Source organism: Dermacentor silvarum, chromosome 8 (assembly GCF_013339745.2).
Source record: "Dermacentor silvarum isolate Dsil-2018 chromosome 8, BIME_Dsil_1.4, whole genome shotgun sequence".
NCBI classification, from domain to species: Eukaryota; Metazoa; Arthropoda; class Arachnida; order Ixodida; family Ixodidae; genus Dermacentor; species Dermacentor silvarum.
Genome location: NC_051161.1, coordinates 4,070,255 through 4,086,035, shown reverse-complemented (window position 1 = coordinate 4,086,035; position 15,781 = coordinate 4,070,255). Strand labels below are relative to the sequence as shown.

The 15,781-nt window shown below is 49.2% G+C and overlaps 1 protein-coding gene across 5 annotated transcripts in view; it reads right to left on the bottom strand.

Annotated features, from left to right (window-relative positions):
• Nucleotides 1–15,781, bottom strand: part of LOC119460525 (activating signal cointegrator 1 complex subunit 3) — a 418,279-nt gene that overhangs the window by 227,454 nt on the left and 175,044 nt on the right. For all 5 annotated transcript variants that reach the window (XM_049655120.1, XM_049655118.1, XM_049655119.1 and 2 more), the window contains 3 exons: nt 10,597–10,731; nt 9,141–9,332; nt 4,739–4,963 (listed from right to left, as the gene is read on the bottom strand). In XM_049655120.1, coding sequence (XP_049511077.1) covers nt 4,739–4,963; nt 9,141–9,332; nt 10,597–10,731 — 552 coding nt within the window. The remainder of the gene's footprint in view (nt 1–4,738; nt 4,964–9,140; nt 9,333–10,596; nt 10,732–15,781) is intronic.

The following is a 15,781-nucleotide window of genomic DNA, read 5'->3' as shown; positions in this document are numbered from 1 at the left end:
GTGCCGTCAGGACGATTCAATAGTTTTTTTTTTTTTCTTATAAATTCTTGGACATTTCAATATCGCTATTTGTCAAGTTGCGTCGCGCGGTAAGTTTATCGGTCTTCTCAGTGAGGAATTTCTCGCTGCTTCTTTTTGTTAATCCAGTACATTCATTGTTTGGTGCTAACACAAGCATAGCATATGCCATGCCTTTTTTTTTTAATGTGCTTCTTACCGTTTCGTTTCCATTCTGGTGAACTTGCCAGTATCTAGCATCAACAAGATCATAGACCAAATTTTCATGACATTAACCGGGCAGCACACGCGGGCGAGCTTCTCAGTGCGCGCTTTCAGCTACTCACCGAAAATCGCAGCCCCAACGCCGTAGCAGAAATCTTTGCGGAAGTGCTTGCTACATACTCCAGTTGTAGCCGATGGCTACTTGCCAGTTTCAAGTTTTGCAATACAAGCTACATGCAGCTTCTTGGCCTGCGGGCACATGTGAAGGCTGACATCGGGCTCTGTTGCGTACGCGTCCCGCACTGTGGTACCGAGCTAGCATGTCGGATGGCTTCAAAGGCAGCCTATTATAGTGCTTTCAAGTGTTGTCATGCAGACACCCAAAGCGGGAAAAAATCCCCACTTAATCCGAACCGTAGCGCAGGTGGAACTAAACTTTCGTTTTCGGCTTGCTTAGGCACTTCTGAAGCAGACGACGCGCCTGCTGTGTCCACGTCATCCCTCATAACACCTCACATCGATGGTGGCACCAGTTTTTCCAGTGGTGGAGCTCAACCCCAATATGTCGACTCTCAGGCTGGGAGCGCGGCGTTCTTCTTCAACCTTTTGAAGAAGAATAAGCCATGGCAGTGGCAGGAGTGCCAAGAATAGGCTTTCACTGCACTCAAGCAGGCCTCAGCTCAGGATGCTGTTACAAGCCTCCCAGATCTAAATCGACCCTTTGTGGTAGAGACAGATGCAAGTGGCATTGGGATTGCAGCTGTGCTACTGTAGGCTGGCCCTGATGGACTGCGGCCTGTATCCTTCATTAGCAGAGTCCTTACAGCAGCAGAGAGACATTACACTGTCCAGGAGTGGGAATGCCTGGCAGTAGTCTGGGCAGTAGACAAGTTCAGGGCATATCTTGAATTTACAGAGTTTGAGATACACTGTGACCACTCCTCCCTGGCATGGATGTTTAATACCGACCAAGCTTCACCCAGGGTCAAGCTTTGGGTTCTTCGGCTGCAGGGCTTCAACTGCCGAATCAAGCACAGACGAGGGCTGGCAAACATACCCGCTGATGCCTTGAGTAGAGCCCCTCTCCAGTGTGAAGACAGCCCAAATGACAACCTGCATGAGACTCTGTTCCCCATTGCTGCTCCAGAACCTGAAGGTAAAATTACATTTGACGAAGTAGCTGTTGCCTCGGAGAATGACTCTTCGCTATTACGTGGACACAATACAGCTTGTAAAGAACAGGCTCGTGATGACCGCGTCTTAAAGCTGAAGGCAGTGGTCCAAGGGACTCAGCTCCCAAGCTCAGACCCTGATCATTGCCTTTTTCGCGATCTGGCAGAAACAACGGAACTGCAGCCAAGCGGACTACTGGTTCAGCAAAGAGGCAACAAGAAGGTAGTGTGGCTACCTAATCACTTGCGGCAGCTGGCGTTGAGCATGGCCCATGACCATCCCGCTGCGGGCCATGCTGGATTTTTCAAAACTCTGAGACGTGTTGCAGCACGATTCGTCTGGCTGGGCATGCGGGCTGAGATACCAAAGTATGTACAATGCTGTACTGTCTGTCAGTGCACAAAATCTCGGCACAAGAAACCAGAAGGCCTCATGAGCAGTCAGTGGGCAACATCACCTATGGAAGAACTCAGTGTCAACATTATCGGGTCCTTGCCATCTACACCTCGGGGCCACAAATACTTGCTGGTAGTTATTGATAAATTTACAAGTTCCCAGAGCTTTTCCCTCTATGAGCAGCAACAAGTGCAAAAATACTGGAGTGCATGGTGCAAGTCTTCTGCCGCCATGGCACACCTGTGGCCATCACCAGCGACAATGGCAAGCCGTTTGTTAGCACACTATGGCACAACCTCTCGAAACACCGGGGCATCAAATATCGTCACACAGTGCCTTACTGAGCACGAGGTCATGGGATCGAATCCCGGCCACGGCGGCCGCATTTAGATGAGGGTGAAATGCGAAAACACCCGTGTACTTAGATTTAGGTGCACGTTAAAGAACCCCAGGTGGTCCAAATTTCCGGAGTCTCCCACTACGGCGTACCTCATAATAAAATTGTGGTTTTGGCACGTAAAACCCCATAACTAAATTTTAACGGTGCCTTACCGGCCGGCTGGCCAAATGGTAGGGCGTCACAATGGCACAATTAAGCAATGTCTACGGGCATACTGCTCCAACCACAAAGACTGGGACCGGCATACACAGTGGAATCTCGATGATACGAATCTCACGGGGTCACGAAAAATATTCGTATTAGCCGAAATTCGTATGATCGAAACGCAATTAAAACTAGCCAAATTAAGGGGGGACGCGGGGATCAAATCGCGAAAATCGCGAGAAATCTCGATTTTTGAAAACCACGCGTTTTGGTATCTGCAACGCCTAATCTACGCTGTATCAAAATGGTTTGGCTGAAAGCGCACTAAAAGTGCCCGAAAAAGATTAATTCGTCAGTGCGCAGGGTCAGAAAACAGCTTTAAATCGCGCAAAATCACCGCAGTTCACGGAGACATGTCTCGTATTTCCCACCAACGAGCGCCGCCATCTTGGTATTGTTCGAAAGCTGAAAGTTTCGCCGTTCCGCTACAATTCTAGACACTGTAGTTCCGCTTCTCAATTCGGCCGTAGTCACCATCTTGTAACAAACGCACAAACACAAAAGAAGCGCGGGTCTGCGATAGGTAGTCACACGGGCCCTCCGATGAAAGCGAGCTTCCGATTGGCTGCCGTGCTAAAAGGCGTCTCTCCATTGGTTGCTGCTGTCACAGGGGCAAGATGGCAATTGCAGTTGTCTACTTCGTAAACCACGCCGGCGTCTTCACTTGACACGCAGAATTCGGATTACTGAGAGCTCCCAGAGAAGAAATTTTGGACGAAGCGCGCTTTCAGAATACGGAAGCGCAAGACTCCTACAGCAAGAAAAATACAGCGATTAGCGGGAGAAGCGGAGAAGCACCTGACAGAACGTGCCGCGCTGCCTTGCACTGTGGATTACGTGCCGCGCTATCTTGCACCATGTGACTCCGGCAGCGAAACTGACAATCGCCCTGTGTCATTGGCACCGATAACGCAGTCGACGAAAGACACGTCAACGGAGGCTCCCGCGCCTCGGCGTACGGTTGCGCGAATCAGCCGAGATCGTATCTCGGTAGACATAGCTCGCTGTGACTAGACAAAATGGAGCAAACACAAAGAATGTGGCCCGAAGCCCAGCAGCCACTCCGTCCGGCCGATGGCACGCATAAAAGGAGGAAAAGCACAAAAGCAACAAAACCACCACCGCTTCAAACTCTTCGCGCCCAGACGCGGCCTCCGTGCTGTCCAAAAGAGAACGGGAGAAAGCACGTGACTGCACGCTGTTCTCTTTCGCGGCCGTCGGTGGGGCGGCGTTTATTCGTATCAACCGACGCGGGTCGAAAATCGATTCGTAACAACCATTCTCTAGCACGTTGCAAAGTAATGGGGCTCGGCCGGGACCACAGAAAAAATCGTATCATCCGAAAATTCGTATTAGCCGTGATCGTATCAACGAGATTCCACTGTACCTGAGATTAGCCTTGCCATGCGTACTGCTGAGAGCGTTGTCACCGGATATACTCCAGCATAATTGTGTTACGGCTGCGAGTTGCGCACCCCATGGGAACCTGCAAGTGATAAGGAGGACACGGAGCCTCCGAAAGCAGCACACCATGCACTTGCTGCAGAACTTCAGCGAGAGGCCCTCCAATATGCTCGGACACACCAGGCCTTGGAAGGTGCAGAAATCCTGTTATGACCGTCATCGGCAGCCAACGACCATCAAAGAGGGTGACCTTGTGCTCCTGGGTTCTCACACCTTGAGTGATGGGGCCAAGGGCGTTTCAGCAAAATTGGCACCGCGGCGAAGTGGACCTTATTGTGTACTCAAACGATTAGGCGACAATGACTTTGTTTTGAGCGATCCTACTACAGGACGTTATCGGACTACTGCCCACGCGGATCAGTTGAAGCTCTACCATGGGCCATTGCTTCTCCCTACCAGCACAGCTTCACGATTCGAAGGGGGGGGAGAGTTGTGACGTGCAAGGGCCGGGGCAAGTGAGCCCAAGACATGCGATAAGGAGCCACGGTCCTCGGAGGCCAAGCACGGGATCAACAGTAGTTGACGGAGCGGATGAGAGGTAGCGTGAGTGCGGGGAAGACAGCGGCGAGAGTGAGTGAGTGTGTGCGCGCGGGAGAGAGGTAAACGAGAAAATGTGAGTGGTGTGGTGTGCATGGTTGATGTGGATAATAAAGGATAAGTTCGGGACGAACGTGTGGCGTGTCGTCGATCATGACACACGTGTAGAGAGAAAGAAAAAAAAAACAAAGGAAGGAATCATTCTGAAATACCCTCAAAATGTGAAATTAAAGAAATAGTAACAAATATAGAAAAAAAATGTGTTCTTTTTCCAAACACACAGCATGCTTCAGCAGAAGAATCTGATTCTTATGTAGCCTGACATGCTGAAAGGCTGCTTACTTCTGCATTGAGATTGTCCACCAGGTTCTGGTGGAAGTTGCTTTCTATCGGGAACTGGCAGGTGAGTAGTGACAGGTACTTGTTGAGTTTCGCATGTGTCGTAATGATGGTGCCGTTGCCCTCCTTGTCGAATTGGGGCCGGCCTGCACGGCCAAAGATCTGCATCACATCCAGGATGTCCAGGTCCACAAAGGTGCCATGCTTGGAGTCATATATGTCCGTCCCCTGTTGGGAGAAGCAAGGACTTGGCATTGTTATCACTGCTCTGAAGCACAGGCAGCAGTACCAAACTCAATGGCCACAGGTAGAGTGTACAACAACAGGTTTTCATTTTTGACATGTGCAGTGGATGAAACTAGCGATGTGAGAATGTCAAATAGTAGATTTAGAATCGAACATCGAATCGAATCACGAAAAAAAACATATATTGAATTGAATATCAAATTTCAGAAAATTTATTACAAACTTTAATTCCTGAAAACCACGGGCAAGAAAATACTGTGCCGTAGATGCTCGGGATTCTGCTAGCACTGCATAACAAGAATGCCTGTAAGCTATCAGTAACTTGGGTACCTAGGAATGAAGCTCTACAGTATGCTCTACTTTATTTAAGGGAACACCAAATTAGTATGCCAGTTTTGATTACAGGTAAGTTCTAGTATATGAAGGTGTGGATAATATCTTTTATCAATAGAATGTCAAATAGAATCGAGTTCTATATTCCCTTTGAAGCTAAAGAATCAGTGATGTTATGTTGCACTGAATATCAATTAGGTTCCCAGTTTGATAGTGGACCTGTGTTAAAATGGAAATATTTTATTGCACCCGAAGTTTCCCTTTCCTGTGATAGTGGACCTGTGTTAAAATGGTAATATTTTATTGCACCCGAAGTTTCCCTTTCCAGTTTTCCTCTAAAATATAGAAGGGCTTTCCTATCTTTAAGGCAGGTGGGTTATTGTAAGGCCAATCTGCATGACAAATTAAAGCGTGCACCACGGAGGCGTAAATCTATACACAGCTGTAGTCACTGGCTAAGGAGACAGGAATGGGGAACTTTCGAGCCTCTGTGCTCAGCTGAATGTAGCCTTGTGAAGTACGTGGCCAAGACTGATGAAGATGAGGCTGTGGCCCTAAACAATGTGAACACTGGTGTTAATGACACACAGGAGCTGTGTTCTCAAATACCTTGTGCATGTGGTAGGTTCTGCTCAGTAGCGCACCCAGGATCTCTGCCAGGGGGGGTTGACAGTTTGCCAATACCATTTAAACAGCACTAATTTCGATTTCCTCACGGGAAATTGTCCAAAAATGGGCTTTTTGCGAGTGTGCAGACAATTGCGCGTCTTACATTTTAATTACAGTACTCAAATGTGTCAGGAATGAAAAGGGGTTAAACAAAAGGGGGGGGTTAAGTCGGCCTCAGGGGGGGGGGGGGCTTACAACCCCCGAATCCCCCCCCCCCCCCGTCGGTGCGCCACTGGTTCTGCTGCACAAAGCACAGGCCTGTATAGGCCAAACTACATGTACACTTGCCGGCATGCGAAATCTCACGCCAGAGCACCTGGTGTTTGCTACACCTCACGGGGAATGGCATTGGCATCTACAAGAGATGCGTGCCAGCACGTGCTCACTTGGCTCACTGATAAGATGTTCTGACCGACACCATCTCGTACTTTGCTTTTGCCAGCGCTTCAAAATTCTGAAATTTTAACAAACACAATCTTTTTTAAATCTTTAATGCCATTAGATCAACGCAAAAAGTAAAGAAAAAGCACACTCTTGCATGATATGAACCTGTCTCACTGAGTGTTCATTGTACCATGCCACAGCTGCATAGCCAGGTGCGTAGAATGCGAGGCAACCAGAGCCTAATATCTGATATGTGTGAAGCAGACATACCGTAAAAACGCACGTATAATACGGACCCGCATATAATACGAGGTGTTATTTGGGGATAGCAATAACGAAAAAAAAATGTTTTCACCCGCATATAATGCGAGCGAGGAAAACCCACAGAAAGCATTGACAATCTAATCTCATTCATTCGAACGCGCTTAATTCGAACTGACGCCGTGGTCCCGTCAAAGTTATGTGTATTGCTATGGGCGAAAACGCCCAGTAATTCGAACGCGAAAGCATTTGCGACGGTTAATTCGAACATACGGCGCATTGACAATGCCCTCAGCAGCGCTCCAAATCACGTGGCGGCGCCTCCGACCGGCATTGCTCCGACACCGCCATAGAGCAAAAGCTTAGGATAGACGCCCCGCGGAGAAAAAGAAAACGAAAAAAAAAAAAAAGTGCAGCGGCAATTTCACTCTCAAATAGCAAGGTCCCCGTTTCACCGTCGCGCCGGAACACGCTTGTACGACCAACTTCCCGACAACGGCACAAAACTAAACTTCAGGGAAAGGGCTAAGTTGGCGCCGCGCCGATGGGAGCGGCGGCGGGCGCGCGCGGAGCCAGTCGAAGGTGGGGGGAGCTACGAGGGAGTTGAGAGGGCATGGCGAGGGGAGCCACTGCCACCGAAGCGACGGCGTTGCCAAGGGCAAATGCGCTTATCTGCCGCCGTGGCAACTTTGCAAATGGGATGTCATGGCAGCCGTGAACGCTGCCCCCGGGTAGGGTGCCTCGATGCGTGCATCCCAGCCGTGAACGCTGCCCCCGGGTAGGGTGCCTCGATGCGCGCGCACGCACCGAGGCACCTAACCCCGCTGACGCCGAAGTGCCGCCTTGCGGCGCAATTTCCGATGGCCTCGGCAGCTAAAATAACTTTCCTTTTAAAGGCAGCTGGGTGCTACTTTCGCGGTCCCGACATCGTGCGAAACAGTCGAGCGAACGTGCCGATTCTTAGCGTGGTCAAAATGGCGCCCGTTGAAAGCAGCAGCAGCCTACCGACGGCACCGCAAGATGACGCATACTCCGCTACGAGTCTTGATGATGATAGCAGTGAGCAAAAACGAACCCGAAACTGCAAATTTTACGCTGAAAACTTCGGGATCCGCATATAATACGAGGCAGAAATTTTACATGGTAAAATTTAGAAAAAAAAAAACGCGTATTATACGCGGGTTTTTACGGTATCCGAGCTCGTGCCACGCTCCGATGCATATAATACAGTGTAGACCGCTTATAATCTAAATTGCCAGAGTCACGAATATCTGCACTATAAGCGGTGCCACACTATAACCAAAGCAACAATTTTCATGCCCTGCACGTATGCAAAACATATAGACCAATCATGTAGACACGCTTTGTACTATTGCGCGCACATCACGATTACATTTTGGCCAGTGAGCTGGCGAAAACATAATCGTGATCTGGACGGTGCTCTTCAAGTTCGACAGCTTTGCACCAAGTCAAAACGAAACAATTGTTTGCCGCAACCGCTGCGGAAAAAAACGTGACCGCTATCGACGCGATTACGAACGGTGACTTTGCGGTGCTGAAGGCACGTGCCTGATGCACCCACCGAGTCTGGACGAATTAACTACCATTCACTGCAACGACTGGCAGTCGAAACCGCGGTCGCTATCTATATGAACATCGATGGCGACTATGCAGTTCTTTAGGCACGCAGCCGACGCGCGTACCGAGTAAAAACGAAACTACTGTTCGCCGCAACCGCTGCAGAGAAAACCGCGGCCGCTATCGACGCGATCGTGGATGACGACTACGCAGTTACGAAAGCCCGTGGCCAACGTGGTGTTATGCGTGGCGCTAAACGCAAGAATGCAGGCTTTAAAGACACAAATAGGCTCGAAGCATTCCGGCGTTGCTGTCATTCACGTACGATTTCAACTGATGGTTGTGGCGATGCAACTCCGCTGCTTCGTTTTGGTTGGACGCAAGCGGCTTTCTTGCTCTTTTGCGTCGCACATTTGCGACACTCCTCGCTCACCGAGCTCCGACAGTAGTCCGAATTAACCGATGTGTGGCCAAATAAGTCCGAATTAACGAGTTTGATTGCATTGAATAATGCATACGCCGGCCGGGAGCATGCACCTTGTTGAGAAGCGTCCTCGCTGCCGCCCTTGTCAGCGAGATTCTCACGCGGAAGCTGCATTATAACCGGTATTTCGTCTCACGCGGCTGCACTGTAAGCCGTATGCGTATACATGGGGTTTTATGGGAGGGTAAACGGGAGTCCGAAAAGGCCGCGTTGTAGCCAGTTCTGCACTATAAACGGTTACGTTATAAGTGATCTATACTGTATGTCCTGCACCCTCCATGCACACTTAGCGCGCATGCTTATGCATGCTGGTGCGAGCTTTCGAACGCTAGCAATTGTATGTGTAGTTTGGCCTTATAGTTATATGCGAGATAAAGGATCTGACGGTTTTGCTGAAGGAATGCTGGTCACGTTCCCAAGCTGCATAAAAAGCCATCAAAATGAACTTGCCTTGATGACAACAGCGTGAGCAGGGAGGTTCACACCCCAAGCAAGTGTAGAGGTGCACACAAGCACATTAATGAGGCCTTCACTGAACAGCTTTTCAACAAGGTTTCGATCACTCCGCAGCATGCCTGCATGGTGTACAGAAAAGCCATAGGGAAACAGGTCCCTCAAGGCGCTATTTCGAGAGTTGCCCATCTGAAACACAGACAGTAGAGAGCATTTATTTAGTATGTGGAAGCCTCGAGTGCTCAGTAACAAAATGGGTCAAGAGCATGCACATGTAGGGCACAACAGGCAACTCTGCAGTGGCTGCATGTGTGTTGCTTTTTCAACTTAGCTCTCACACCTTTACTAACTGGTGTAGTTTCAAAGCAACACCTCAGCTATGAGGGACACCTCAGTAGAAGGTTCCACATAGATAATTTAGACCACCCACGGTTCTTCAATTAAACATACATCTAAGTACAATAGTACACAGACAGTACGAAAAAATTCGGGGTAGCTTGCACTAGTGGAGCAAGGCTAAAGACATGACGGAGCTCATTGGTTCCTAGCTTATCGCGGCTATACGAAGTGATGCTAAGTTATATGAAGTAATGCTAAGCTATACGAAGTGTATAAGCATTTCCTCATGGTCCGTGGCATCAGGGAACGCCTTGCGAAGCCCTTGCAGTCCGAGCACACGTAGGGGAAGTCGGGCGAAAGCTATGCACAGTGTACGGGCAGCGCGCAGCACACGACATGCCGGGATGACGTCACAGCGCATGCACAGTAGCGCGCAGCTGGCGGGAGCTCGGTGGAGCCCTGCCTGTGTCGGGTGAAGCGAGCGCGCACCTGCACCGCTGGTTACTAGACAATGGAAGGTGACGTCATCGCTACTGCTTCGGCACATGCGTGGCTAGGCAAGGTTGGGACAGGTGGTGCGCAGCTGTGGCTAGGTTGTTGCTAGGCAACGGCGTGGAGTTTTCTGGGACTTCAGACATTTCTCCTCCAGCTTTAACAGCTTCGCTGTTAAAACAGGATGTACACAGTACTAGCCCCCTTCATTCCATCTTTTTAGTGCCGTTACACAGCAGTGATGTCACAAGGGTGCTGCTTTTTTTACCAGATGGCACACTTAGCAGCAGCAGTACATGACATCTTTCTAAATATCCTCTCAAAAACGCAAGTTAAAGCCGCTTGTATGTGCAGCCATGCAAGATGCTGAAACTAAGAATAAGCAAATGAGTTCTGCAGAAATCCAAAAGATGAAGGATGTTTCCCAAAAGCCAGAAACCACACTAAGGTGGCACAAAGACTTTATGGGTTTCCTCTAGAGCTTAGATGTCCAGTGAAACCACGCGAGAAAATGACACATTTGCTTACCTAACAGAAGTGTAACACAACATTCGTGCTTTTGTTGTAGCAAAGCAAAAGTACTCTGTTAAGCTGCGGCTAGTGTGTCACATGATTCACTCACTTGCTTCTCTGCGCCCGCATATTGAGCACTTTGAGGGACTTGGAATTTGGGGAGCTTTCCTTGCTGTTGGGCCATGTCTCTAAGTGTCCGAGCAGTCTTCACGGTAGAATTCCGAGAGTGAACAAACACCATGACCTGAAAGGAATAACACAAACACATTATTTGCTTGCCTTTAAGCTAGCAGAGTTTGCAGAAATAGGCTCCTCAAGTTGAGCACAAACCACACTGAATACACATAAAGGACAAAAACTGGCGCCACTGCTTGGCAACACTACCTACAATGTTTTCAATGCATTTTGAAGCCACCTAATTTGAAAAAGCTTTTCAGCTTATTCAAACTATTTATTAGCTTTATATGTGCACCTGGTTTTGTTGATGGTAGCAACAAAGCCAGCGGGCAAGTCTTTTCTTTCTTTTTTTTTTTCATATGCAGCTGACCTTGTGACAACGCTCGACTCTCGCACCTCCTGATGTTGTTTTACCTGCATGGCCCTCGCATTTCCTGGAATCCGACTTCCAGACATAGCACGTGCAGCGAGGAAAACTGGTAGTTCCGCAGTGGTACAAGAGATGGCACAGGTGTTGCACTGCTAACAGCACCTGACAGTGGGGATACTCGGGCGCAAAAGGAACTAGCCTCCTTCTCTTTGGCTTGAAGTTGGCATCGCACGCAAATGACTGTCCACGCATAAATACTTATAATATGAATAAAAAAGTAGATACACTGGAATAGATATATTCCAATTCGGCACTCTGACAGTAGTCCACATCGCCGAAATCGCCGTTCGACTCACTTGCAGAAGAGCAACCGGCGCGCACATCCATAGCGTAATTGAATTGTGTGTGGGCGCCCGCAAGAAAACTCGATGGCTGTGTGCTCATCGGAAAAACCAAGCGATTCAGAAACTAGCAGCAATGCTTTGTCCCATCGCCAACAAGGGGCAGTCAGTTTTCACAGGTCTCAAGAAAAGAAATGCATTCTTGGCAGCATCGTTCTCATATGGCGGCATCGTTTGTATTTACCAGCACATGCCTGTGAACAGATGTAATCGCACCCCTGTAAGCAATAAACGAGCGAGCATATAGCAGTGACACTTTGAGAAATTAGGAATCAGACAGACATCAGTTCTTCCGAGCGCGACAAACAAAAACAGCCTGACAGATGAAACCAAAACCAACCGCCGTGAGCCCATGATCGCTGATATGCAGGTGTAAACAAGTCGTGGAACTAAAACCAAGAGACTATGGAGTTTTGCTATCCACACAGGGTGGCAGCACTTGCTGGGCAGCAGAAAGTTGAAAAATTGGTGCAGTTTTCAAGCAGACAGACGGCATCGTATATATAAGGCATCGAACATTTGGGACTTGTTCGAGGGACCTTACACTTACTACGTCTTTGACCCTCAAAGGGTTAAACTCTGATGGGACAGATGAAAGTGGTCGAATTATATGGCCAATTGATTTAAACAAGAGGGAAAAAAAAATGCTGAACCACACCATTGATTGATTTGACAGTATTCAAAATGCCAGATTCTAACACCGAAGTGAACTGCACATTCGTAGTGAACATGCACATGTTTTTTATAGGCTCATAGTGGCAAAACAATGTAAAAATAACACTGAAGCTCCCAAACGAAGTAAACATCTAATGCACACCTGACAATCGTTGGTTGAGCAAAAACTAGGAGAGTGCAAATAGTGAAATTTACAAATCGAATCAAATAGAGATATTCTTGAAAAACTATCTTCGAATATAGAATAGAATATTTTCTTATACCTAAAATGACATAAAATATTGTGACACAAGGATTAAAGTAACAGTGAAATCTATTTACAGCTGATATTACAAGAGACAGGCAGCGCAGTCAAGTCCCTAACGATGGTGTCTTTCAACACCAGCTCGTGCCCTTCTTCCACCTTGTTCCCAGCGTTGTAACATATGGCCCTCTGGCGTGGAAGCACCGTCCCAGTGCGTCTTATGTAGACGAAGACTGGTAGCGTTTGAGGCGGCCAACATGCACGACGTCACGGGGAGGCTGGGCAGAGCAAGCGGGAGTTGTGACTGGGGAGATTTCGTATGTTACAGCTGTCACCTGGCGGAGGACCCGGTAAGGACCAGCGTAGCGCGACATTAGCTTTTCTGATAGGCCGACGCGGCGGCTAGGAGACCATAGAAGGACAAGGTCCCCGGGAAGGAAATTAGCGTCACGGTGGTGACTGTCATATGTGCTCTTCTGCTTGTTTTGGGAAATAGAAAGGCAACGATGAGCAACTTGGCGTGCCTGTTCGGCTGTGGCAATGACGTCTCGGGCGTATTCCGAAATAGAATCCTGAGTGATGGGCAGGACGGTGTGGAAAGGCAATACAGGGTCACGGCCGTACAATAGATGAAATGGTGAGTAACCGGCTGTGTCGTGACGCGACGAATTGTACGCGAATGTGACGAAGGGGAGAGCAATGTCCCAGTCATGGTGGTCATCGGAAACGTACATTGATAGCATGTCGATGATGGTGCGATTAAGGCGCTCAGTAAGGCTGTTCGTCTGCGGATGGTAAGCAGTAGTGAGCTTGTGCTTGGTGGCGCAGGAACGGAGTAGGTCGTCCACAACTCGGGAGAGGAAATACCAGCCGCGGTCTGTAAGAAGTTGACGAGGAGCGCCATGATGAAGGATGATGTCGTGCAAAAGAAACTCAGCGACATCGGTCGCGCAGGATGTCGGACGAGCTTTGGTGATCGCGTACCGAGTTGCATAGTCGGTAGCGACAGCAATCTACTTGTTGCCGGAAGCAGATATAGGGAAAGGTCCAAGCAGGTCTAACCCAATGCGAAAGAACGGATCGGATGGCACGTCGATAGGTTGAAGGCGACCAGCAGGGAAGCTTTTTCCGGCGCTGACATAACTCTCAAGAAGCGACGTAGCGGTTGACGGATCGGTATACACCGGGCCAGAACAATCGGTGTTGTACACGATCGTACGTGCGAGAGACGCCAAGGTAGCCAGCCATGGGTACATCGTGTAACTGAGAGATAATGGTGGCACGCAGATGGCGGGGAACAACAAACAGCAGCTCGGGACCACTAGGGTGCATGCTGCGCCGATACAATGTGCCGTCCTGGAGGAGAAAGAGTCGAAGGGAGGGGTCGGACGGCGCAGACGTGAGCTTGTCCATGACGTCACGTATGTAGGGGTCACGGCGCTGCTCAGTGGTGAGGTCAGCGAATGCAGAGAGTGAGGGAACAGGAGGAGGAGTGTCGGTCGCAAGAATATCCGGAGGGTCGACAGGATGATGTGACAGATAGTCGGCATCTGGGTGTAAACGACCCGACTTGTAGGCCACGGTGTACGGGGACTCCTGAAGTCGCAATGCCCAGCGACCGAGGCGTCCTGTAGGGTCCTTCAGGGAAGAGAGCCAGCACAGCACGTGGTGGTCTGTAGTGACTGTAAATGGCCTACCGTATAAGTATGGACGAAATTTCGCTACGGCTCAGACAAGTGCAAGGCACTCTCGCTCGGTGATAGAATAGTTGCGTCAGCAGCGGAAAGAAAACGACTTGCGTATGGAATCACACGGTCATTTCCTCGCTGACGCTGAGACAAAATGGCGCCGATTCCATGACCACTGGCGTCAGTGCGGACTTTCGTAGGCGCAGACAGGTCGAAGTGCGCCAAAATAGGTGGAGATGTCAACAGGGAGATGAGCTTCGAGAAGGCTCAAGGCCCCAGGAAAATGAAGCATCAGCTTTCAGAAGTGCGCTTCTGAAAGCTGATGTAAGAGGTTGGGTGATTTCCGCAAAGTTGCGAACAAAGCGGCGGAAGTAAGAACACAGGCCCACAAAGCTCCGTACATCCTTGGCGCTGGTCGGTACGGGAAAATTCTGCACAGCTCGCACTTTATCTGGGTCTGGGCACACACCAGATGAGTCAACAAGATGGCCAAGGATAGTGATTTGGCGGTGACCGAAGTGACACTTAGACGAATTAAGCTGGAGAACAGCATTTTGAAATACAGAAAGAACTAATGAAAGGCGCTAGAGGTGTGTGGCAAACGTAGGAGCGAAAACGATGACATCATCTAGGTAACAAAGTGAGACGGACCACTTGAGTCCATGCAGAAGTGCGTCCATCATACGTTCGATCGTGGCTGGGGCATTACACAAGCCGAAAGGCACGACTTTGAACTGGTATAGGCCATCCGGTGTTACAAATGCTGTCTTCTCACGGTCCATGTCGTCTACAGTAATCTGCCAGTAGCCGGACCGAAGGTCGATGGAAGAAAAATATTTTACACCGTGAAGGCAGTCCAGTGCGTCATCGATGCGGGGGAGAGGATAAACATCTTTTTTTGTTATATTGTTCAAGTGCCAGTAGTCCACGCAGAAACGCCAGGTGTTGTCCTTCTTTTTAACTAGGACTACAGGGGACGCCCACGGGCTTGAAGACGGCTCAATTATTCCCAGAGAAAGCATCTTTTCGACTTCCGTTTGAATAACTTGTCGCTCATGCAAGGACACCCGATATGGTCTCCGGTGAATCGGATGGGCGTCGCCAGTGTCAATGACGTGTTTCGCAATGGAAGTCTGACCTAAAGGGCGACCATCCAAGTGAAAAATGTCGCTGAATGAGGCGAGCAAACGACATAACTGGTCGGCGTGCTGAGGCGCAAGATCAGGCGAAATCATGTTGGAGATGTCGGGTAAGGTAGTTGGTGAAGAAGGCGATGAAGCACCTTGAGACGACGTTTCAGTCGTCAAGGCCGAGAGGTGGTAGTCATCGCAAGATGACAGCGTGCCTAAAGCAATATCTTACGGTAGAACGTGGCTGTATGGTCCGAAGTTTAGAATAGGCAGGCACGTAGAATTGTTCGTAACATTGACGACAGTGTGAGGAAGTGCAATGTTATGGGTCAGGGGGACGTCCGAAATAGGAGAGACGATGTAATCGCCGTCAGGCACAGGTGGGGAAGGCGAAAGAACGATGCACGTCATAGCTTGGGGGGCAAGACGAATGTGCTCGGTTGAACACAATCTGCTGGAAACTTCCTCAGGAGGGTCAGAAGAGCAGGGCAAATCAAGCTGAACAAGTCCCGCGGAGCAATCAATCAACGCCAAATGCGCTGAAAGAAAATCGAGACCCAAAATAACGTCGTGGGGACATTCTTCCAGAATAGTGAAAAGAACAGAGGT